The following is a 24,599-nucleotide window of genomic DNA, read 5'->3' as shown; positions in this document are numbered from 1 at the left end:
TTATGCAGACATACGTAAGGAATTAGTCTGCCATCAGGAAGAAAAAGCATGAGTACGCACAGAAAATCCACAGAAACCTTTGTGACACCAGGAGAGGAGACACACAGTGCATGTGGTAAAGTATACAAATCATAACCGATTACAAGTCCACCCTGTGCATCAGTGACAACTATCCCTTTAGGCTGAACTAGTTAGGCATTCAGCCTAACTATAGGCTGAATGCATTCTATGCACGATTTGACTGATTGAATACTGTGACATTGAGGAAAGCTCCCTCCCTTCCTGAAGAACAGGCACACTATCTGGCCGTAGCCAAGGTGAGGAGGATCCTAGCCAGGATAAACCCAGGGCCACACAACATAACTTGTCAGGTGCTGACTGACTGGGTGGCCCAGCTAACAGAGTTCCTAAAAGACATCTTAAATATCTCTCTGACACAGCTCACTCTCCCTGCAGGCTTCAGGACAGCCACCATCATTCCAGAGTCCAAGAGAACCATGGTAAATGGACTAAGTTTTTACTGCCCAGTGCCACTGAAGTGCTTAGAGGTGCTGGTAATGGATTCCAGTTCAATTGGACCATTTCCAGTTTGCCTACTGCTCAAATCAGTCCACTGATGATGCCATAGCCTGAACCCTCCAATCCATTCTGTCCCACCTCAAAAACAAATGCAAGATGTTGTTCATTGACTTCAGCTTTGCATTTAGCAAGGTCACACCTCAGAGACTGGTAGCTAAACTGTCCTTGTTGGGACTCAGCAGCCCTCTCTGTGACTGGATGATGGACTTTTTGATGGAAGGATGCCAGTCAGTCCGAGTTGGTAGTACCATCCCAAACTCTACCACACTGAGCACTGGTGCTCCCCAGGGTTGATAATACAGTGGTTGGCCTCATCAGCAACAAAGATGAGTCGACATACAGAGCCAGAGGAGCTTGTCAAATGGTGGAGAGCAACAACCAGAGTCTCAACTTGGACAAGACAAAAGAGACGATTGTGGACTTCAGAAAAGCACAGGTCAACCACTCTCCATTGCACAATGGCTCTGCCATGGAAAGAGTAAAAACCACAAAGATCCTTGGTGTGCACATAACGGACATGTAACCTGGACCCACAACTGCACAGGATTGCAGATGAAGGGCTCAAGGCATTGTTGAGGATCCCTATCACCCATCCCACAATCTCCACTACCATTAGGAAGAGGGTACTGAAACATCAGGACTAGGACTGCTGGAATGGTTAACAGCTTCTTCCTTCAGGCTGTGGACTCATGAATACACTGAGCATGAGAAAATCTGCAGATGCAAAAACGCTGTTTTTTGCACTGTTTCCTGTTTTCTAATGCCGCACTTTACCACATGCATTTTGAATTATATTTTATTAATTTATTTATAGTATAAAATTTGCTTTATGCGCTGTGTGTGATATATGTTGTGTGGGTGGACTATGGTCTGGAGGATCATTGATTCATTTGGGGTTGTGTATATGTACAGTCAGATGACAAGAAACTAGAACTTCAATTTGAACTTGCTTGGGGACAGGATAATCTAATCCAGTGAGAATTTAGGAGAAATTTATTGATATACATGTGGAATTTACTAATGCATCAAGTATCAAAGCCAATAGCATTTTGAATTTAAAGGAAAGGTAGATGAGTATGTAAGTGGAACAATGATAGAACAACAGTTAGATGAAGTATAGTGGGAAAAGATTCATAAGGAACATAGATAGTAGTTCATCTATTTGGGCCTCATGGTCTATTTCAGTTAAGTCTTGTAACTTAAATTGGAGTGAATCTTTTTTAATTGAAGTACAGTGCAGTAAAGGCACTTCCAGTCCTTCGAAGCACACTACCCAGCAATTTCCTGACTCAATCCTAGCCTAATCATGGGACCATTTGTAATAACCAATTAACCTGCCAACCGGTACATCTTTGGACTGTGGGAGGAAACCACAGCACACAAAGGAAACCCACGCAGTCGCAGGGAGAACGTACAATCTCCTTACAGGCAGCATGTGACTGCTTGGGGAATGCGGGAACCAGGTCTCATCAAGTGGCAAATGATCAGGAACAGCTTAAATGTCTTAGATAATGATTGATGCCTTTTGAAAAAAAATTGTGTTGTTCCTTTCCCTGGAGCAAGAGAATGAACCATTGGGATTTTTGACAATGAACCAAATGCTGAACTTCAGGGATTTTTCTTTAGTTGGATAATGGGTTGGAGTTCTACTATATATCAGTTTTGCATTGTACTCTGCCACTTTGGGTTTATGAAGGATCTTTTATAATTTACTTCACTCTTAAGTACCATACAACTGTGAAAAATCAGAAATGTAGGCAGCACAAGTTATTGTACTGCTGTAAAAGGAGAATTGTTTGACACAAAAGCACCTGCAAAACTGAACTTGTGCTTCAAATTGGCACTTCCATCCTAATTATCAATAAGATGCTTAGCATTACTCAGCAACAAAGATACTTTCTTTCTCTCTGCTTTTATTCCAGTTTCCAAATATACATCTAGCTATAACTTTCGAATTTTGTTTTTCTAACATGCATTGCAACTTAGGGCTGCAATTTAACCTCATGGGTTTAGTTTAGAATACACTTTGCTGTGTCTAAGACGAGTACACTTAATCAATCTGTTATTCTAATCTCAGTAAGAATGAGTGACTGTGATAATTATCCATGAAATGTACTTAGCAGAGTAGAATAAGAAGTAATTGTACTTGTAAGTTTTCTTGCTGGAATTTGTAATATTTAGTCATTAGTTACATGAATCAAGAGGAAATAGGCTGTGATTCAGACAAAATATTAATATAGCAGAACGAAAACCAGGAGAACAAATTGCTTCCTTGTTATTTGGGTACTAATTCATTGCTTTAAGGATAGTAAATGTTTTTTCCATGGCCAAACAGAAAGCAACTGTTCTGAATAAGACCAGTGAAGTGCTAAATGTTAATGGGTGCCAAATAGTAGCACTTTGTTTTAGGACTATGATAAAACAGAGAATACTTGTTATTTCTTTTCTCCTTCCATATAAATTTGATGAAAGAATAAACATGTTACCTGCAGTTTCTATCAGGCTAAAATTTTAGCTTTGTTATGCACTGTTGAAAGCCCTTTTTTCTTTTGGGTGTTCTGCACGTTTTTCTAATTATTTCTCTTTTATGCTGTTTATTTCTTCATCTCCCAGGTTGGAACTGGAATATGGATCTTGCATTTTTGCAGACTTGTGAGGATGGCATTCTAGGCCTGTTAGCTTATGATTTTTATTACACCTTTAACATCTGTTATTGAATGTTGTACAGATTTATGGGTTATAATAACCAAAATATGCATGATTTAAAAGTGTGAAACTAAAGGCTAGAAATAGTGTCAATAATTTCTTTCAGTAATACTTCCAGTACTCAGTGTGGTTACTTAGACTTAGTGTAGAGAGGTAAGACTGAATGTTGAAAACATAAAGGTTATTTGCAAATTCAGGTAGAAGTTCAGTGATTTGAATGCATACATGATTCCCTGTTCAGGTTTTTTTTTAAATTGCGATTAAGTTATCAATGCATGTTTACCCTGAGAATGGGTGTAGGGGATGTGGTATTGGAAAATCATACTGAAAGGATGTCTCTCTTAAAGATGAGTGGTCATATAGCTGTAAAATAGAATGTAGGGCAGTACAGCACAGGAATAGGCTCTTCTGCCCATGATATTTGTGCCAACTGTGATGTTAAATAAAATTAAACCTATCTGCGTACATTTGATATATATCTCACCACAGCCTGCACACTTGTGTGTCCATCTAAATGGCTCTTTAATGTGACTATTGTGTCTGCTTCCACCACCAATCTTGGCAGCATGTTCCAGATACATGGCACCTTCTGTTTTAAAAAAAAACCATCCTGAACATCTCTTCAATGTTTTCCCCTCTCAACTTAAAGCTAAGTCCTCTAATATCTGACATTTTTACCCCGAGAGAAAGGCTCTGATTATCTGTCACAAACCCGGATTCGGCAATGCAGTCGATACGGCAATTGTGCTTGTGAATTTGCACGTGTCAACTAATTATTATTTAATAGTGACAGTATTTAGCTCTATACTTGTCGTCATAATGCTTGTTGAGACTTGGACAGTGCATAGCAACACTTTGCTGCTGTTTTGCATTCTGCCTTCCCTGATATATTGGATTTTCAAGTCAACCGGCTCTGAAGACTAGAGGTATTTGTTTTACTTTTAGATGTTCTTTTCGGCCACAGTGTAGGCTTCGTTTTCTATTGCAAGGGTACGGAATTTGACTGCATAGGCGCTCACTATTCCTCTGCCTTGGCGCAGGTCCAAGAGTCAGTAGGCAGCCTCCTGACCCTGTACTGGAAGATCAAAAACCCTCCTTAACTCCGCCACAAAATATTAGAACGACTGGGCTGTGGGGTATCCTTGCTCTTGTAAAGCACTGAACAGGCTGAGTGGAGGCCCGTCAAGAAGACTGACCAAGTGCACCAATTTTCACGCATCATCACCAAAATGACCATGCTGGACATGGAGTGTCAGCTCATATTGGGTAATAAAATTCTGCAACCATCGGGATCACCAGAATATCTGCCTGGTGGTGGGATACTCGGTTCCTGAATGGTCGTGGGAGACGGATCTGGTCTGAGTACGGGAGCAGGAGCATTAGTAGCAGAGATTGTCGGGGCAGCAGAAAAGGAGGACCTGTGAGATGCTGGGAGTGGGACTGAGGCAGCTTGCGGCTACAAAATTGAGTTGGCAAGAAAGTTAATGGTTGTCAGCTGATGCTGGCTGTTCGTGGTAAGGTCGAGGACAGCGGTTGTGAGTGCAGAAATCGCAGACACGAGTCCATTTGTCTGTGGCGAGCTGTTGAACAGTTGCAGCTAGGGACGATACCTGTTCCTCCAAGTGATACTGGGCCTGCTGGCATGAGGTTTTCTGCCTCATTGCCTCTGTAACTTCACTGAGAACAGAATCCATTGCCTGTAGCTTGTCTCCTACCTGGCCAATGAATCTCATGGCCAAGGTCAGCTGCTCTCTCTCTGCTGGGTCCATCTTTGTTGGTTGAGATTTGCTGTTACCAGGTTCGGGTTTGGCCCAGGTGAGGAGTGCGAGACACTGAAGCAGGTTGATAGTTTACAGACTTCAATACGAACAGTGTTAAAGGGAAAATAAAACAGTAAATGCTAGGTCAAGCAGGACCATTAACTAAAACTCTCAAAAGGAAAACGAAGCCTACACTGCAGCTGAAAAGAACGTCTAAACATAAAACAAGTACTGCTAGCCTTCAGAGTCGGTTGACTTGAAAGTCCAATATCTCAGGGAAGGCTGAATGCAAAACAACAGCGAAGAGTTGCTATGCTCTGTCCAAGTCTCAACAAGCACTACATCGACAGGAATGGAGTTAAATACTATCATGATTAAATAATTAGCATGTGCAAATTCACAAGCACAATTGCCGTATCTACTGCGCTGCTGAATCCGTGGTTGTAACACTATCTACTGTATCCGTGCTTGTCATAATTTGATGAATTTCTGGTTAGTCTCCCCTTAACCTCCAATGCACCGCAGAATGGGGAAATTTACTTTTGACTTTCACATTCGGTCAGTAACTGTTTCAGTGACTGAAAGGAAAAAAGTAGAACATAGGTCTAAATAAAGAAACGCAGAGAGAAATAAGCAATGAATTGCACAAAATACTGTCCAGTACTTGAGTACGTGCTATGTTCTGTTCTGTGAAGTAATCTGAAGAAGTGTTTATCCTTTTGGAACTTTAAGGTGTCATCTTAGCTTCACAATATATAACATCAGCAATGAGTAAATAAATGCCTAGGAATTACTGATTTTTATGGTTATAGCAGGATCATAACTATGTGACAAGTTCACAGCGGAGAAATGGCAGCAAATGAAGTTGTACACTGGCTCTTCCCCTTTTCTCTAACTTTCCCATTCAATGTATTATCTTTTACAATTTCTGTCAACTCCATCATCTTCCCCTCTTCGTTTGCTTGTCTGTATTTAGCAGGAATGACTCACTCTGGGACTCCATTTCCCTCATCTGTCCCACACATCTTTGTGAACATCTGGAAGAGGTGCAACACCTGCCCACTCACCCCTTCCTGACAAGGAACCCAAATTATATTCAACTGAAGCAGGAATTCACTCACATTTCTTCTAATCTAGTCTAACACATTCACTGCTTACAATGTGGCCTCTTTGGCACTGCAGACACCTAATGCAGATTGGATGATTAGTTTGCAGAGCACCTGCACTTAGTCCAAAAGGATGATCATTATTTTTATATCATCTGCCAATCTAATTCTCATTCACTTTTCAACCTGTCAGAATGGCCTGGAGCGTTGTCTGTTTATTCCTCTCCATAGATACTGCCAAACCTGTGTACATTGATTTGTATTTCCAATGTCTACGGAATTTCTTGTGTTAATAAATGCAGCCCCCTTTACTGACATAATGGGGCCTTATATAAACTATATAAGCAACATACTATCTTATTTGCAACCTTCTGAAAAAACTGAATTTTCCAGTTTCAGGTAAACTTTCCCTTATTGTTATCCACTATCATGCTTGTATCACATGTCACCTCATTTTTATAAAACCCTTTTCGCTTGATCTGTCTTAATAATCTCTATGTAGTCTCTTGTCTCACACCTCACTGCTCCACCCCAGCTCTGCTTTGAACACTGTGAACCTTCTACTTCTAAGCAGACCAAGACATTAAGTGGTTTCTGTTTTTTTTTAACTCCAAAACATTAAACTTAATTGAAAGAAGAAGAAGGAAGCCAGGAATGTACGTCTAACTTTATCTTTAGTCTAGGTGAGGCACTCAAGTATGACGTATAGGCATGATGTATGCCATTTATGTACTTCCACATTTAACCTGTAATGATTTATGTAAATAACAAATAATGCTTATTCAAACAATAGTACTGAAATATTAAATACACAACATTCCTCCCTAAGTTATCAAATTTCACGTCACATGCTAGTGATAATAAACCTGATTCTGCTTAGTTATAAACTCCGGCTCAATACAGAATCCACCTCAACTTAGATACACAGCATACTATATCGACATCCATAGCATAGTAAATTTTAAGTTGTCCCGTTCAGGCCAAAAGGTTTAATTGACATGGAGGATTCCTTACTCTTGTGGGATAAAATCTTTCCTAACAAGGGACATCATTCTGCTTGGCAGGTGAGACTTGTGACTGTGAAACAATCCCAGATTCTGGGGCCACCTCTGTTGTAGTTATAGGAGTTGACTTTGGGACTGTAAGAGTTGGTTCTGACAGCTCTGGGATTGACTCTGGACACTGAGCAATTTCAAGTTCCTGGGTGGCAAGGTCTCTGAGGATCTAACCTGGTCCCAGTGTATCAATGCAGCTATTTAGAAGGCAAGACAATGGCTGTATTTCATAAGGAGTTTGAGGAGATTTGGTTTGTTGCCTAAACACTTGAAAACTTTCAACAGATGTACTGTGGTACTATGGAGAGCATTCTGGCTGGCTGTATCACTGTCTGGTATGGGGGGTGGGGGAGGTGTGGCTGCAGCATAGGATCGCAAGAAGCTATAGTAAGTTGTAAAATTAGTCAGTTCCGTCTTGAGTACCAGCCTCAGTAGTACCCAGGACATCTTCAAGGAGCAGTGCCTCAGAAAGGTACCATCCATTATTAGAGAACCCCATCACCCAGGACAAGTCCTCTTCTCATTGTTACCATCAAGAAGGAGGTACAGAAGCCTAAAGGCACACACTCAGTGATTCAGGAACAGCTTCTTCCTCTCTACCATATGATTCCAAAATGGACATTGAACACTACCGAACTTTTTTTAATATTATTTGTTTCTGCACTATTTTTAATTTAACAATTTAATATATGTATATATACTTGCTGTAATGAACTTATTTATTTTCTATATTATTATGAATTTCATTGTACTGCTGTCTCTAAAGTTAACAAATTTCATAATTTATGCCAATGATATTAAACCTGATTCTGACCTTTTGGATGTGTTGGCATCCCAAACAGTGCATGGTAAACTTCACTAAATGACATGAATCATAATGTGTGAATAGTGTCTGATACCACCATTTCCTTTTCCTTTTTTGAAAGCCAGCTCACTCCATTGCCATTTTTTTTCCTGATCTGCAGTAACGAGAGCAAGGGCTGGAACACAGTAGCCAGGTTTGTCAGGACCCTGTTATAGTAATTGACAAATCCTAAAAAGGACTGCAACTGTGGCATGTCCTTTGGCCTAGGGACATCCACCACTGCTTGAATTTTCTCAGCGCACTTATGTAATTCTTGTGAATAACCACAGTACGTGATGCTTGGTTTAAAGAATTCACACTTGTTGCATCATGCTCCGAGCCCATAATCTTCTAACGTTTCTAATACTTGTCTTGAGATTTTGGAGATGTTCCTTGTCATCCTTACCTGTAACAATGCTGTCTTCCAGGTAACACCAAGTACTAGAGCAACCTTATAGCACCTGATACATAGCTTTCTTCCAGAGTGCAAGGGCAGATGCTTCTCCAAAAATAAGTCTATTATATTAATAAAACCCTTTGTGAGTGTTTATGGTTAGAACCACTTTAAACTCTTCTTGCATTTTCATCTGTAGGTAGGCCTGAGCCAAGTCCAGTTTGCTGAAGTATTTTCCTACAGAAAGGTTTCCATATTCTCTATCCTGGGCAGAGAGTACTGATCTAGTTTCACTAGTGGGTTGACGGTGACCTTAAAATTACCACAGATCCTGATAGACCCATTTTTCATTGCTATTGGGATCACTGGCTTGCCCATGTGCTCCACTCAACCTAGGAAAAATTCCTTCAGACTCCATGCAACCTAGCTAACTGGCTACTTAGTCATGGATGGTATAAGGAACTGGATAGGTTCATTTAGCACTATTTTACCTTTGATATACTTGAGTTTTCCAATACCATCCTTGAACACTATTGGTGTATTATCCAGTACCTTTTTAAATTCACTTTCAGGTGACACTATCACAGGGTATGTGGCATGCAAATAGTGGATGGATCTCCAAGAAAGTTGTAGTTGTCTCAACCAATCACACCCCAGAATGTTGGTCCTTCTGTTTTTACCACATGAAAGCCAATGTGGCTTGTTGGTTGTTGCAGTTCACTGTTACAAATACCATACCCACAGGAGTTATCTTTTCTCCTGTATAAGTTCATAGTTGGATATTTGCAGGCTTCAAATCAGTATCTTTGAAATGCTGTTCAAACTCATTTTGTGGAATGGCTGAAACAGCCGAGTCAGTGTCCAATTCCATTTTAATTAATTTGCTGTTTACTTCTAGGGTAAGCCATATTGCTTGTCTATTGTTAGTTTTCACATTATAAACTCAATGCTACCCAGTCCTGAGTCATTCTCATCATTATCAGATTTTTCATCAGCAGATTGCAGATTGGTGCTCTTTTTGAAACTGCAACTTGACCTTTTATCTTTTTCTTTTTCTCTTCCCTGAGCAGTCCATTTATTTTTGTCTGTCCAACATGCTCTTTGTATGTGCCCTACTTTGTTGTGTATTCTGCAAGTTTTGCCTTTAAATCTGCATTGGTCCGGTGAATGTGAGCCCCTGCCACAATGGTAACACAGTCTGTTTGGCCAGGCCTGTTTCTGTATAGAAGTTGCAATTTTGTTTGTACTCACTTTCATTCTTGACTACAATTCATTGCATCTGTACTGTTTCAATTGACAGAGCCATTACAACTGCTCTTCGAAATGTAAGCCTAACCCGGTTAGGAGCCACTTCTGAATGCTTTCTTGTAAGATTCCACAAATTAAACTATCATTAAGTCTATCACTGAACTGACAATACTCAGACAACCTGTTCAATTCAGACATGCATGCTGAACTGGACTCCCCTTCCTTTTGATTCCACTAATGAAACGTAAAGTGTTCTGCAATCAAATGTGGTTTTGGTTCTAAATGTTCCTGCGTTACTTTCATGATATTAGCAAAGTTCACTTCAGCTGTTTTGATTGTAGCAGTTAAGCTTATAAGCAAAATGAGTGCCTTCAAACCTAATACACTCAGCAAAACTGGCACTCGCTTTTCATTAGCTATTTCATTTGCTTCAAAACACTCCTCAATTCGCTGTTAGAATATCAAGTTAATTCTTGGCTAATCTTTCTGATGTAGCCAGCTATCTCTGCTTTATGATTATTATCACCTCCTACACAGTGTTCATGAACCAATGAATTTTTCTGCTTTCTGCTTTTTTTTAACTCGACCATTCCTATTCCTTCCCAAAGAAGCACATCCTGCATCTTTTTTATTTTTCTCTCAATCGTTGCTTACTTCACTTTTTTTAAACCTCGAGCATCTTGTTGCAATTCAGCAAATGGGTAGTCACCTTGTGTTCAAATAAATCTTCCTCTTTGTCACTGTTGTGTTTTGTAACTCCAAAACATAAAACATAAAATTGAAAGGACAATTTGAGAGTGAGTCTAACTTTGCTTTTACTTTAAGTGAGGTACACACATATGAGATGGTGGAGTAGTGACATATGCCATTTACTTACTTTTACTTATAACCTGCAGTGCATTATGTAAGCAAAAAAGAATGCTTAATCCAAGCAATATATTTACAATATTACTCGTGTTACTGAAATATTAAATACTGGATTGTTCTGCCTGTTTTTCTGAGTTGGCTTTATGATAGAGAAGCCAATATGGCATAAATATTCAATGCCAAATACAAAATGCAGACGTGGGAAATCTGAAGTAGAAGAAAACTCAGTAGGCCAAGCAGCAACTTGAAGAAAAAAAACCCAAATTAACACGTCAGGTCCACAACCTTACAGCACAAACAGAAAAGTGAAGACAGGCAAGTTTTAAATTGAAGACAAGCACAGGGATCAAAGTTGGAAGTTCAAAATATTTATTAAGAAATTATGTATGTGTCGCCATATACTACCTTGAGATTAATTTTCTTGCAGGCATTCACAGCAAAACAAAGAAATACATTAGAATTAATGAAAAGCTACACACAAAGACTGACAAATAACCAAAGTGCAAACGAAGACAAACTGTGCAAATAAAATAAATAAATAAATAATACAGCAAACATGAGTTGTAGAGTCATTGAAAGTGTCCATAGATTGTTAAATCAGCTCAGAGTTGGGTTAAGTGAAGTTATCCATGCTGGTTCAAGAACCTGATGGTTGAAACAGATCTGCCTCCTGTACCTTCATCCTGATGGCAACTAGGACAAGAGAGAATGGCCTGGATGGTGGGGTTCCTAGATGAGAGATGCTGCTTTCTTGTGGTGACACTCTTGTAGATGTGCTCAGTGATGGGGTGGGCTGTCACTGGTAGGGAGGAATGGTCATCTCGTGGTCCAGTCAGAAACACTGGGGTGTGCTTCCTACTAAAAGCCTGGGCACTGCCTTCAAGTCTGGTGACAGAACAGCTCTCAGAGCAACTAGGAGAAACCTCATCTTAGACATCAAGAGAGCAAACTCCTTCTCCACTCTAAAAGGTCAGGATTACCTGTCCAATAGTGATGCTTAGAATATGTGGCTGGGCGTCAGTGGCTGCAAGAATAAACAGCATTAGCTGTAATGCTGATGCTCCCCTGCTAATGTTCTATACAACTTTTCTGCACACTGCAAACCATGCAACAGAATGCCAGCCACAAAAGCTACCCCCTGCCCCACTCAGGTGAAAGCTACCATCTATGATAGCAGGAAATCTGAGATGGACTCTGCAGAGTGTCCGACCCCATAAAGCGTTTGCACTTTGGTTATTTGTCAGTCTTTGTGTGTAGTTTTTCATTAATTCCAATGTATTTCTTTGTTTTGCTGTGAATGCCTGCAAGAAAATTAATCTCAAGGTAGTATATGGCGATACATACATAATTTCTTAATAAATATTTTGAACTTCCAACTTTGATCCCTGTGTTTGTCTTCAATTTAAAACTTGCCTGTCTTCACTTTTCTGTTTGTGCTATAAGGTTGTGGACCTGACATGTTAATTCGGGTTTCTTTTCTTCAAGTTGCTGCTTGGCCTACGGAGTTTTCTTCTACTTCAAACAACATCCCAGGTCGAGTACATAGAAGGTGCACACACCAGCACATTGATGTCTTCATGGTCATCTACAACACTTTACTCATCTCGGCTGCTGTCCCACATGCTTCAAATCAGCCACCATCTTCTCTGTCTCAATGAACTCCACACCTTCAGAACTAAATGACTACCGCCCCTTGGTACTGATACGTCATGAAGTGCTTTGAACAGCTGGTAATGGCACATATCAAAAACTCCATTCCTGCCACATTGGACACTTACAAATATGCTTATTGACGGAACCGCTTTAAGACAGATGCTACTGCATTTATCATGCACTTGGCTCTTACACACCTAGAAAACAAGGGCACATGTTAGAATGCTGTTTCTGGATTTCAGTTTGGCATTCAAAACTATTGGAAAGATACTGGCATGGATGGAGGAATGGCTGACAGGCAGGAGGCAGTGAGTGGAAATAAAGGGAGCCTTTTCTAGTTGGCTGCCAGTGACTAGTAATATTCCATAAGGGTTAGTATTGGGACTGCTACTTTTTACATTCATTAATGATTTAGATAATGGAATTGGTGGCTTTGTGGCAAAGTTTGCAGATGATACGAACATAGGTGGAGGTTCGGTCGTGCTGAGGAAGCAATGCGATTGCAGAAGGACTTAGACAAATTGAATGAATAGGAAAAAGAATGGCAGATGGAATACAATGTTGGGAAATGTATTATAATGGATTTTGGTAAAAGGAACACAAGCACAGACTATTATCTAAATGGGGAGAAAATTCAAACAGGTGCAAAGGGACTTAGGAGTCCATATGCAAGGTTAATTTATAAGTTGAGTCTGTGGTAAAGAATGCAAATGCAATGTTGGCATTTATTTAATAGGATATAGAATAATACAGCACAGTACAGGCCCTTTGGCCCACAATGTTCTGTTGACCCTTAAACCCTGCCTCCCATTTAACCCCCCACCTTAAATTCCTCCATATTACCTGTCTAGTAGTCTCTTCAATTTTAATAGTGTATCTGCCTCCACCACTGACTCAGGCAGTGCATTCCACGCATCAACCACTCTCTGAGTAAAAACCTTCCTCTAATATCCCCCTTGAACTTTCCACCCCTTACCTTAAAGCCTTGTCTTCTTGTATTGAGCAGTGGTGCCCTGGGGAAAAGGTGCTGGCTGTCCACTCTATCTATTCCTCTTAATATCTTGTATACCTTTATCATGTCTCCTCTCATCCTCCTTCTCTCCAGAGAGTAAAGGCCTAGCTCCCGTAATCTCTGATCATAATGCATACTCTCTAAACCAGGCAGCATCCTGGTAAATCTCCTCTGTACCCTTTCCAATGCTTCCACATCCTTCCTATAGTGAGGCATCCAGAACTGGACACAGTACTCCAAGTGTGGCCTAACCAGAATTTTATAGAGCTGCATCATTACCCCGTGATTCTTAAACTCTATCCCTCGACTTATGAAAGCTAACACTCCATAAGCTTTCTTAACTACCCTATCTACCTGTGAGGCAATTTTCAGGGATCTGTGGACATGTACCCCCAGATCCCTCTGCTCCTCGACACTCCCACGTATCCTGCCATTTACTTTGTACTCTGCCTTGGAGTTTGTCCTTCCAAAGTGTACCACCTCACACTTCTCTGGGTTGAACTCCATCTGCCACTTCTCAGCCCACTTCTGCATCCTATCAATGTCTCTCTGCAATCTTCGATAATCCTCAACACTATCCACAACACCACTAACCTTTGTGTCGTCTGCAAACTTACCTACCCACCCTTCTACCTCCACATCCAGGTCGTTAATAAAAATCACGAAAAGTAGAGGTCCCAGAACCAATCCTTGTGAGACACCACTAGTCACAACCCTCCAATCCGAATGTACTCCCTCCACCACGACCCTCTGCTTTCTGCAGGCAAGCCAATTCTGAATCCACCTGGCCAAACTTACCTGGATCTCATGCCTTCTGACTTTCTGAATAAGCCTACAGTGTGGTACCTCATCAAATGCCTTGCTAAAATCCATGTAGCTCACATCCACTGCACTACCCTCATCTATATGCCTGATCACCTCCTATCAGGCTTGTTAGACACGATCTGCCCTCCACAAAGCCATGCTGACTGTCCCTGATCAGACCACGATTCTCTAATGCTCTAGATGCCAATATAAAACCAAGGAGATAATGCTGAATCTTTATATTATACTAGTCAGGCCACCCTTGGAGTATTGCCAACAGTTTTCAGCCCCATATTTTAGAAAGGATGTGTTGTTATTGGAGAGAGTCAAGAGGAGTTTCACGAGAGTGATTCTGGGAATGAGGGGGTTAACACATGAGAAGTGCTTGGGAGGTTTGGGCCCGTACTCACTGGAGTTTAGAAGAATGTGGGGCGATCTCATTGAAGCCTGCTGAATGTTGAAAGGACTAGATAATCTGGATGTGGAGAGGATGTTCCCTATGGTGGGGGTGTCCAGAACTAGAGGGAACATCCTCAGAATTGAGGGGCGACCCTTTAGAGATAAGGAGGATTTTTTTTTTAGCTAGAGAGTAGTGTATTTGTGGAATGCTTTGCCATAGTCAGCTGTGGAGGCCAAGACCGTGGGTATATTTAAAGTGAAAATTGATATTTTCCTGATTGGTTAGGGCATCAAATGTTATGTGGCAGGTGTATGGGGTCCAGTGGCATCTGGGATCAGTCATAATGGAATGGTGGAGCAGATTCGATTGGCTGAATGGCCGAATTCTGCTCCTATGTTTTATGGTCCCTCAGACAGGCTGAATCCACCACCTTATGTAAACTTTTGAGGACATTAATCTTTCCATATCGAACCACAATAACCAGCCAGTCTACTCTCCATTGTGCAACTTTCAAAGTCTGTCAAAGTTTTAGATGACATGCCAAATCTGCACATATATCTAAGAAAATAGTGGCATTGTCTTGCTCTTTTTTTAATATAATGGCACTTACATGTAGTCCCAGGACATATTCCCTGATATGATAATGCCAAGGAATTTTAAGTTATTGACCCTCTCCACCTCCATTCTCCTTATGACACCTGGTTTCTTTCTCCTGTAGTCAAAAATCAACTCTTTGGTTTAGTTGAAGTTGAGTAAGAGGTTGTTGTTGTGGCACTATTCAACAGATTTTCAGTTTTGTTGCTATATGCCAATTAATCACTAACATTGATTTGGATGGAAGGAAGCAAAGGAAACGCTTGTTTCCTTGGCTTGGTTGTTTTTTGTCCTCCATAGATGTTGCCTAACTTCCTGAGTTCTTCCAGCATTTTGCTCATGTTGCTCAAGATTTCCAGCATCTGCAGAATCTCTTGTGTCTCCGATTAGGTGATGATCAAGATTGGCTAGGTGAGAGAAATGCTATCGGTGATTGTTAATTAAAACTGTTCTAGCTGGAAGATAAAGGGAGGTGAATGAAGGGAGTAGAAAAAGACAATACAGAACATTTTAGATACAGAAGAGAACAGTTGCTGAAAAATAAAGTAGAATTTTGAAAACAATAGAGAAACATCTGTTCAAGTCACTGCTGTATTTTCTTTAATCTTGAATCATTTCCACTGTGAAATACCAAAAATGTGTATGTTGCTTACTCATTGCATACCAGAGAATGTTGTGTTATACCTTCTTGAAGTCCTATGAAAATTGTTACTGGAAGAACTCTCAAATTCTTCCTACTTTTCTTTCCACTTACTTCTGATGATTCACTTTCTGATGACGAACAAGAGTGAATGTTTTGGGGAATCTTTGTAATAAAAACAACCACATACTAAAATGGCATTGTTAAAGTTCAGCAGCAAAGTAAAATCAGGTTTGCATTGTTCAAGTCAAAGCTGTTCTCTTGAAGAATTCATCTGCATATAGAAATTACATGGCCTCATTCAAAAATGGACCTTGTAACAGAATAGAGAAAAAAGATTAATTTCAATATTTTAGAAACATAGAAACATAGAAAACCTACAGCACAATACAGGCCCTTTGGCCCACAAAGTTGTGTCGAGCATGTCCCTGCCTAAAAAATTACTAGACTTCCCCATAGCCCTCTATTTTTTTAAGCTCCATGTATCTATCCAAAAATCTCTTAAAAGACCCTATCATATCCGCCTCCACCACCGTTGCCAACAGCCCACTCCACGCACTTACCACTCTCTGAGTAAAAACCTCACCTCTGACATCTCCTTTGTGCCTACTCCCCAGCACCTTAAACCTGTGTCCTCTTGTGGCAACCATTTCAGCCCTGGGAAAAAAGCCTCCGACTATCCACACAATCAATGCCTCTCATCATCTTGTACACCTCTATCAGGTCACTTCTCATCCTATGTCACTCCAAAGAGAAAAGGCCAAGTTCACTCAATCTGTTTTAATAAGGCAATCTCCCCAATCCAGGCAACATCCTTATAAATCTCCTCTACAGCCTTTCTATGGCTTCCACATCCTTCCTGTAGTGAGGCGACCAGAACTGAGCACAGTACTCCAAGTGGGGTCTGACCAGGGTCCTATATAGCTGCAACATTACCTCTTGGTTCCTAAATACAATTCCACAGTTAATGAAGGCCAATGCACCACATGCCTTTTTAACCACAGCGTCAACCTGTGCAGCTGCTTTGAACATCCTATGGACTTGGACCCTAAGATCCCTCTGATACTCCACACTGCCAAGAGTCTTACCATTAATACTATATTCTGCCATCATATTTGACCTACCAAAATGAACCACTTCACACTTACCTGGGTTGAACTCCATCTGCCACTTCTCAGCCCAGTTTTGCAACCTATCAATGTCCTGCTGTAACCTCTGACAGCCCTCCACACTATCCACAACACCTCCAACCTTTGTGTCATCAGCAATCTTACTAACCCATCCCTCCACTTCCTCATCCAGGTCATTTATAAAAATCACGCGGGGTAAGGGTCACAGATCAGATCCCTATAAGGTGCACCACTGGTCACCGACCTCTATGCAGAATATTACCCATGTACAACCACTCTTTGCCTTCTGTGGGCAAGCCAGTTCTGGATCCACAACTTTTACATGCATTCTTGTACCTTTATGTAAAATGCATGCAAGCACACTAACATACAAAGTATCTGTGCAAAGTAGTTTAAGTAAAAGGCTAGAATTATATGGCTGAAAGAAGATAGGGACTGGCAACTTAACATTCTAGACTATAGAAGTTATAAGCATAGTGGAGAAGGCATAGCATTATTGATCAAAGAGATCGTTATTCTGTTGACAGTGATTTCAAAATGTGATTACTCTCTAAGAATAGTTTTCTTTCATATCATATTTTATCTTCTCCCCAAGAATTTGGTGTTGAAAACAGGTTCCCTCCATCCAGCTTGTCTAATCCAGTCCTGATGAACCTGTACACCTCCATGTAATCTCCTGTATTTGCTCTAAGCTTCTAATTTGCAAAGTACATGTGGGAACAAGCCAATTTTCCTAAAAATTTACAGTATTCTACTAACATATTTAAATTTTATTTATTGTTAGGTGTATCCTGATTGTTTATCTCAAGCCATCTTTGCAGTTTTCTACAAGTCTTTCCCAGGATCACATAACAAGTTTGGTGATGAATTTAAGAGTGAGCTAACTGAACTCATCTCACTGTGGATGACAGGTATGTATCCCTTGATTCTGAATACCAGTCTTTAGTTCATAATTAATTTTAAGCAGGCATTTTAATTCTCAAATTTAATATCTGCATGATCTGGCTGATCTTAGATTGTAAGAAGTCTGTCATTTATATTTTCTTATTTTAACCAAATTTCTGAGCAGTATTCATTGATCGCTTCTCATCTTGTACCTAGTCATACGTACAAAGTTAATATCACACTTGCTGGAAGACAGCATGTTTTTAAATCAAGATGTATAAAGATTCACATTAAGAAACATTAATAAACACTTGAGAGCTGATAGATGATTAAAGGCTTCATCCAAGGAATGGAATTAAATATGACTGCTTTTGTAAATTATTCTTACTAGAAAGAGCAACAAAATTTTAATGTGCTCGTAAAAAATTCTGCCTTGTATCCTTCCTGATAGCAGTTGCAATCTGCTCATAGATCCAGAAACGCACAATCAGCCAGATAATGGAGCTTCCATAGTTATTGGTGATTGTGGAATTTTTTTTGTCTCGTGGCACATTTCATAAAAATGGCAATTTACTTCATAACTATTTTCAAAAGCCATATTTGTACCTCAAACCTAACTTCATGTAAACTGTTGAACGCAATGGTTAAATGGTTTGCAGCTGTGTGTATTTGCCAGTTAATCATGAAAAAAGATCAGTGTGCATATAGGGAACAGCAATATTTACTCGTAAAAACATTACATATTATTGAAATTCATCTTAATGGCAGATCTTAAAAAGTAAACAATATGTGCAGTTTTCTCCTTTTATTTCCTATTGCTTGTAATTTCTGGATGGTGAATTTGGTATTTTTTTATTAGGATTACTAGTCATTCAGAGCTTCACTATAATTGAATGTAAATAGGGTCAGTGGATGAATTACAGATGTGGATGCAGTCTCTTGTTGGTTTTATAATCGTCCTGCACGTCTTGGCCCAGAGCCAACATTAAACTGCACACAATGCCTTTAGCACTAATTATTGTGCGTGCATGTGCCAGTGCTTGCATATGGGTGTGTGCACATGCGTATGTGCATTGCAAGTGACTGTGTAGCCATTAATTTTAACACCATGGAACACATCTTCAGCATCTGCCCAAATGCCCTGGGAGAAGGCTGCCATTGATGGTGTCATGACCAATTGCTGAAAGCAGTGGCAGAAGTTATCTCCATAGCCTTTAACAATAGTAGGCACCTCTGCCAACCCAGAATGCCCAGAGCCATTGTCAAAACTGGAGACCACCCACAGCCTCAGGCCAGATCACCAGAAGGCTTGCTTGCCACAGCATCTGACTGGCAACTGGAAGTGGATCTTGGCAAGCAATTGAAGTTCCCTGACATTATTGCATCATTATCACTGAGTCCTGACATGAACATTCTGTCAGAAATCTCGAAGCAGGTTTTCATGGTAGAACTGACAATGTCTTGGGAAGATTGGAGTGAGGAAATGTTTGAGTGTAAGATTGCTAAGTACCAGAACAGTGCCAGAGACAGGGGTGGAAGGCACATAGTAAGTCTTTTGAGGTGGAGTGTAGAGGTTTGCTGGCTGCTTGATCTGCAGAACCTACTCTATCCTAGGCATAATGGGGGCTATAAAGAGAAAAGCCAACAGGACCATCACAATGGCTGCTGAGCAAGCCTCCAGATGGTTATAGATCAAGATGTGACTCGTGGATCAGTGCTGCTGGGACATAAGCCAGGCCCTCTTCAAACCTGGCTGGGTCGACTAGGTGAGGGTGTCTGATGCTGACAGACCCAAAACACTTAATAATCTCAGGTTACTCCCCTGTCTGAGTGTAACCTAGGATGTATTTCAGCATCATATTTTTGCTGGCTTTTTCGCAATATTTGTAGTTTTCTAATTATAATGAGTAATTCAAAAATGCACACTGTCAATTTTACATGCACAAAGAAGGAACTATTTTCTTGAAGTTCACAGGTCTAAGCTTTGCTTTAACTTTTAGGGCTAAAGCCAGAAGAATTTTCCTGGAGAAAATGGAATCTGGAACAGTTAGAAAACTCAATGAGTAGAGGAGGTTCTGAAATAAGAAAAAATGTTCTGGCAGAAATAGACCTCAAAGCAAGTAGGTACACATGATAGTGTATTGAGAAAGGTAAAGAATTCTGGTACTCTCTGAGATTCCTGGTTCTCTTTTCTTATCCAGTTTTGAAGCAGTAGGAACAAAGGAGAACGTTTTGTTTAGGTACAGAAATTTTAAGTCCATCTTGACTGTGAAGTGGAAGAAGGACAGGTATTTATAATGTGCCCTTATGTCACTTTCAGGATGTCTCATAATGCTTTACAACCAATTGAATACTTTCTTAAGTGCAATTACTATTGCAATAGAAGTGAAATATGAGACACAAAATAGCATTGAGATCTGCTGATGGGCATTCAACCACAAGTGCAGATACAGTTTAATATCTCCATTGATATACAGCACCCCTGACACAACACTTCCTTCATTCAGGTTTGTAGTGTAAATCAAGAGCCTTCCATTTATAATTTTGGTGTTGGTGTAAAATATCCCATCATGTTATGGCAGAGAATGCAGATTATCTCTTGATGTTCTTGACTTTGCTACTAGTTAAAAGTGATTGCCAATACAAGAATTATAAAATATGATGTACAACTAGATCAAGTAAGATTCTTTGTTTTGTGTATTATGGTATATTATTTCTAAGCTTTTGAACATGCACAGAATTTGCTTTCAGTTCCCAGTAAAAGATGGTGTTCATTTTCATGCAATGTTTATAATATTTTGTTATGAGTCATTGTAGCCTGGAATTAGGTTTACTGAATGTTGGCAAATGATCACCCAGCATGTTTTATGATATATTTCTGATCTTCATTTTGGATTAACAGCTCTCAAAGGTGACAGGAAACTTTGAATGATCTATCAACATCACCTTTCAGCAAAACATTTCAACTTAATTTTCTCAAAGGTTATGTAACCCTTAAAGTCATAAGGTCAATCAAATAACTTCTCACAGTTCACACAAAATAATATAAATTTCATCTACTTGTCATTTGTGTCCTTCAACTCCCTATACTGGATCCTGGTCAAATGTCCCGGTTTAATAATTGACGTTGTTTGTAACACTATATTCTCCATTCTGATGCTTTTTCCCTTTCATACTTCATTGACATACTGTTCTTATGTATGGAATGATATATCTGGATAGCAAAAACTTGTCGTCGTTTTTTGGTACAAGTGACACTAATCAACCAATTACCATTGACCACTTCTAAATCTCTCTGTTGGCAACCCTATACCCAATTCGATATTCATAACTTACCCAAAATGTATTGTCATCTAGGATGTCTTTCATCATGTATATTTTAAGTTACATTGTTCCACTATTGGCATCCATATTATCAACTCCCAAGGCTTGTAAATTAATTATCACCTGGACAATTTTACATTGAACCTCATCACTGGTGTTACTTCTGTTCTCTGTGTCCTTTTGCCTTCCTGCAACTCAAAATATGGTCATCTTCTTACTTTTCTTATTCTGAGGAAAGATTCTTGACCCAAAACATCAACTTTAATTCTCTCCCCATTGATGCTACCTGATCTCCTAAGCACTTGTTACATTTGCTATTTCTGCTTGGACTTCCAGCATCTGCAGTTTTTTTATTCCTATTCAGCAAAACCAATATTCTCGGTAACTGCTCTATTTAAAAGGTGATGAAAAATAAATAACTTACAGTACCCTCTCCCATAAAACATGGGTCATTTCTCCAGAAAAATAGTATGATTCATTTGGGATCACATACAATTTGCTGTGTTTCATAAACTTGATTATTAAGGGAATGACCTAATCATCCCGATTCTGGCTGACTGGTTCTGATGCCAAATGCAGTCTAATAAAGGGATATAAGGGTTAGGGATTAATGGTTATAGTTAAGTATGAGCTACAGTGTAGATTTACTTGAGTATTTTGAGCTTATGAAAAAGGGATTGAGAGTTAATGTAAGGATAAAACCTAATTAATTCTTCAAGATTATGGTCGGTTTTAATAATATAAATGCTGAATGATTGTTTTCATTGCCTAGTAAAACTGAAATAAAGGATCTAAATTTAGGATAACTACATACAGAAGCAGAGATTGGAAAATCAAGTAGGTTTTTTACTGTGATATAGCATTCTATGATTCAATATTCATGTCTGGAAATTATTGAAGCAATTTTTTCCAAATCCGTATGTTCAAAAACATGCATTTTTAAGGACTAGTCGGCTTGGCTTCATAACCTTTAATTATCTTCTTAAGAGATAAAATGCTAAAATGGTTGCCTATGTTTGGAAAACAGAATTAATTTGGTTATTTTGGACTCATAGTCTTATTGAGATGAATAATCTCCTATGCTGTAAAGAAATATTAGATGTTATCATCATTGATATAAGGCTAAGCCTTTCATACCAGTAATTATCACTAGTCTAGTTAAATGAAGCACATGAATGGCACCTGAGAAATTTCCCTGTTTTAACTCTTAATTTTTCTTTGGCTGTTCTTTTCTTTTCCTCAGTACATAGCTGATGGTGACTAAAACTCTGATTAGGATTGAACATCTAGTTATAGTATTCCAGATATTATACTCTGTGAAGCAAGCTTGATAGACAACTTTCTTGTTTCTAGTTTACTAATTCACTATCTTTGCAGCACTATGACAATTAATGTTCTTGCTATAAAGTAATTTGTGAAAATTACAACTCTCACCCTTCAGAATATTTCTTTCTATGTACATGTTCTTCTCTGAAACCAATTTTGTAGAATCTAATATTATTATGTTCAAGGACAAATGATATGATCCACAATTCTTCATACCTCATTGAAATATTTGTATTTACATGTTTGATATTTAAAAATATTATGAAGTATCTTGTGCTCATTATAAAATATTCAGACTTATTTCATTCTATGAAGTGAACACCTGTGCATTTCCCACATTAGTGTTACTGCTTATGAACTTATATTCACATTTGATAACTTTATCCGTAGGCATTGCAGCCTATGGACCAAGTGATGGAAAATGGGATTAGTATAGATGGGTAATAATAGCTGACAGAGACATAGTGGGTTGAATAATATCTCATGAGTATAGGAATATACCATGCAAAATTATCAGCAGCGAATTTGGCTCTTGGGTATGTGGGAACTGGACTTTCAGTAGAAAATGAAATCTTCATTATATTATGAATTTTGCTTTTTATAGATATTATTTTGAATTCATGGTAACAGTTGTTCTTGTAAGTAGATCCCATTTCCTGAATCACTAAACACAAACTGATGGAGGAACCCAACAGCTCAGGCAGCATTTGTGAACGGAAATGGACAGTGTTGGGGTTGACACTCTTCGTCTAAATAGATGAATGGTTTTGAATCAAAATGTCAGCTGTCTGTTTCCCTCCACAAATGCTCCCTGACTCAGAGATTTTTTGCTCCAGATCAGAGTATTGAGATTCTTCTGAGTGGCCCTTTTAAGTACACAGCCCTTTGGGGTGAGAGGAAATCTAGAGGAGTATTCTAGGAGTCTTTTGCAAACGTTTAAGAGTGAATAAGGACCCCTCTCATCACTAGGACCATATTCCCAATGTATGTTTTATAACTCCAAAACATAAAACTAATTGAAAGGAAAACATGGAGTTGGGAATAAGCCATTTACTTTTATTTTTGATTTTACTTTAATGAAACACGTACATTTGACATGGTGGCATAATGACGTATGCTATTCATGTACTTTTGTGTCTAACCATAATGAATTATTTAAACAAATAAAGAATGTTTAATCCAAACAATATATTTACAAAGTTACTCAAATATTACTGTAATATTAAGTATATAACATCCAGAATCTAGGAACATTAGATGAAAATAGTCTGAGGTCAAAGGAGAGTGTAAAGTCATGTTTGGTGTTGTCCTTAAGCTTTATGAGCATTGAGTGATGAACTTAGCACTTGCTGTCGCAAGATCGAGGGCAAGAGTAGATGACTGAAACAGGAAATCTTAGTCTTAGGAAGATGGTTTTGGAACATCAATGAAATATGAGCCAGCAAGCATGAAAAAGCCAGGGTTTGGTATCATTGGAAGAAGACCCTATTGGCTTTGGAAAGTATAGCAGATGAAGATCCCTACCACCCCATGTTTATACCTATCAGTCCCTGAAGTGTCAGATACAAAGGTGACTTTGTTCATTAGCAAGCACTTCCTGTCCTCCCCCCACCTTCTCACTCTGACTTGCCATCTGATTTTCCAGTCCTGATGAAGGGTCTTGGCCCAAAACTTCAACTGTTTACTCTTTACCATAGATACTGCCTGGCCAGGCTGAGTTCCTCCAGCATTTTGTGTGCGTTACTTGGATTTCCAGCATGTTCAGGTCTTCTCATGTTACTGCACTTGTTGCCCTGTTTTAATATTTGTTGACCTTAAAAAAAAAAGAAAGAAAATCAAAATATCTTAGAATGTTAAAAAGGTTATTGTGTATATAGTTACATTTTTTAAAGAAGGGAAATGAAGTTAATATTTTATTTTAACATGATTGTAAAGCAGAATTATTTTCTTTTTTCCCTATATTGATTACTTTTACTTACTGCCTCTTCAGCTGTATGCTAGACTTGGTTTAGTGGTACAGAGTTATTAATTATTCAAAAAACTATGGGTTAAAAGTCCCATTCTAGGGATTTGATCACAATGCACTGACACTTCAAGGGTAGAGGAATATTTTTTTCAGAAGCAGTATCCTTTGGAGCACTCAATTCCACTAGCTACAGAGATAATAATATTACCTTGTTCTTCATTAAACTTTGCTGTGCATAGATGCTATGGACATTTAGGACATAAGCAAGGTAATAATAATACTTTAAAAGATCTTCATTGTTACTCA

At 39.1% G+C, this 24,599-nt stretch overlaps 1 protein-coding gene across 1 annotated transcript in view; it reads left to right on the top strand.

The window, feature by feature from the left end:
* LOC132382315 (protein FAM227B-like) overlaps positions 1–24,599 on the top strand; it is a 235,453-nt gene that overhangs the window by 47,477 nt on the left and 163,377 nt on the right. The window contains exons 9-10 of the mRNA XM_059952449.1: positions 17,577–17,703; positions 19,678–19,797. Coding sequence (XP_059808432.1) covers positions 17,577–17,703; positions 19,678–19,797 — 247 coding nt within the window. The remainder of the gene's footprint in view (positions 1–17,576; positions 17,704–19,677; positions 19,798–24,599) is intronic.

The sequence above is a fragment of the Hypanus sabinus genome, chromosome 28 (genome assembly GCF_030144855.1).
Source record: "Hypanus sabinus isolate sHypSab1 chromosome 28, sHypSab1.hap1, whole genome shotgun sequence".
NCBI classification, from domain to species: domain Eukaryota; kingdom Metazoa; phylum Chordata; class Chondrichthyes; order Myliobatiformes; family Dasyatidae; genus Hypanus; species Hypanus sabinus.
This window is presented reverse-complemented; position numbering and strand designations above follow the sequence as displayed.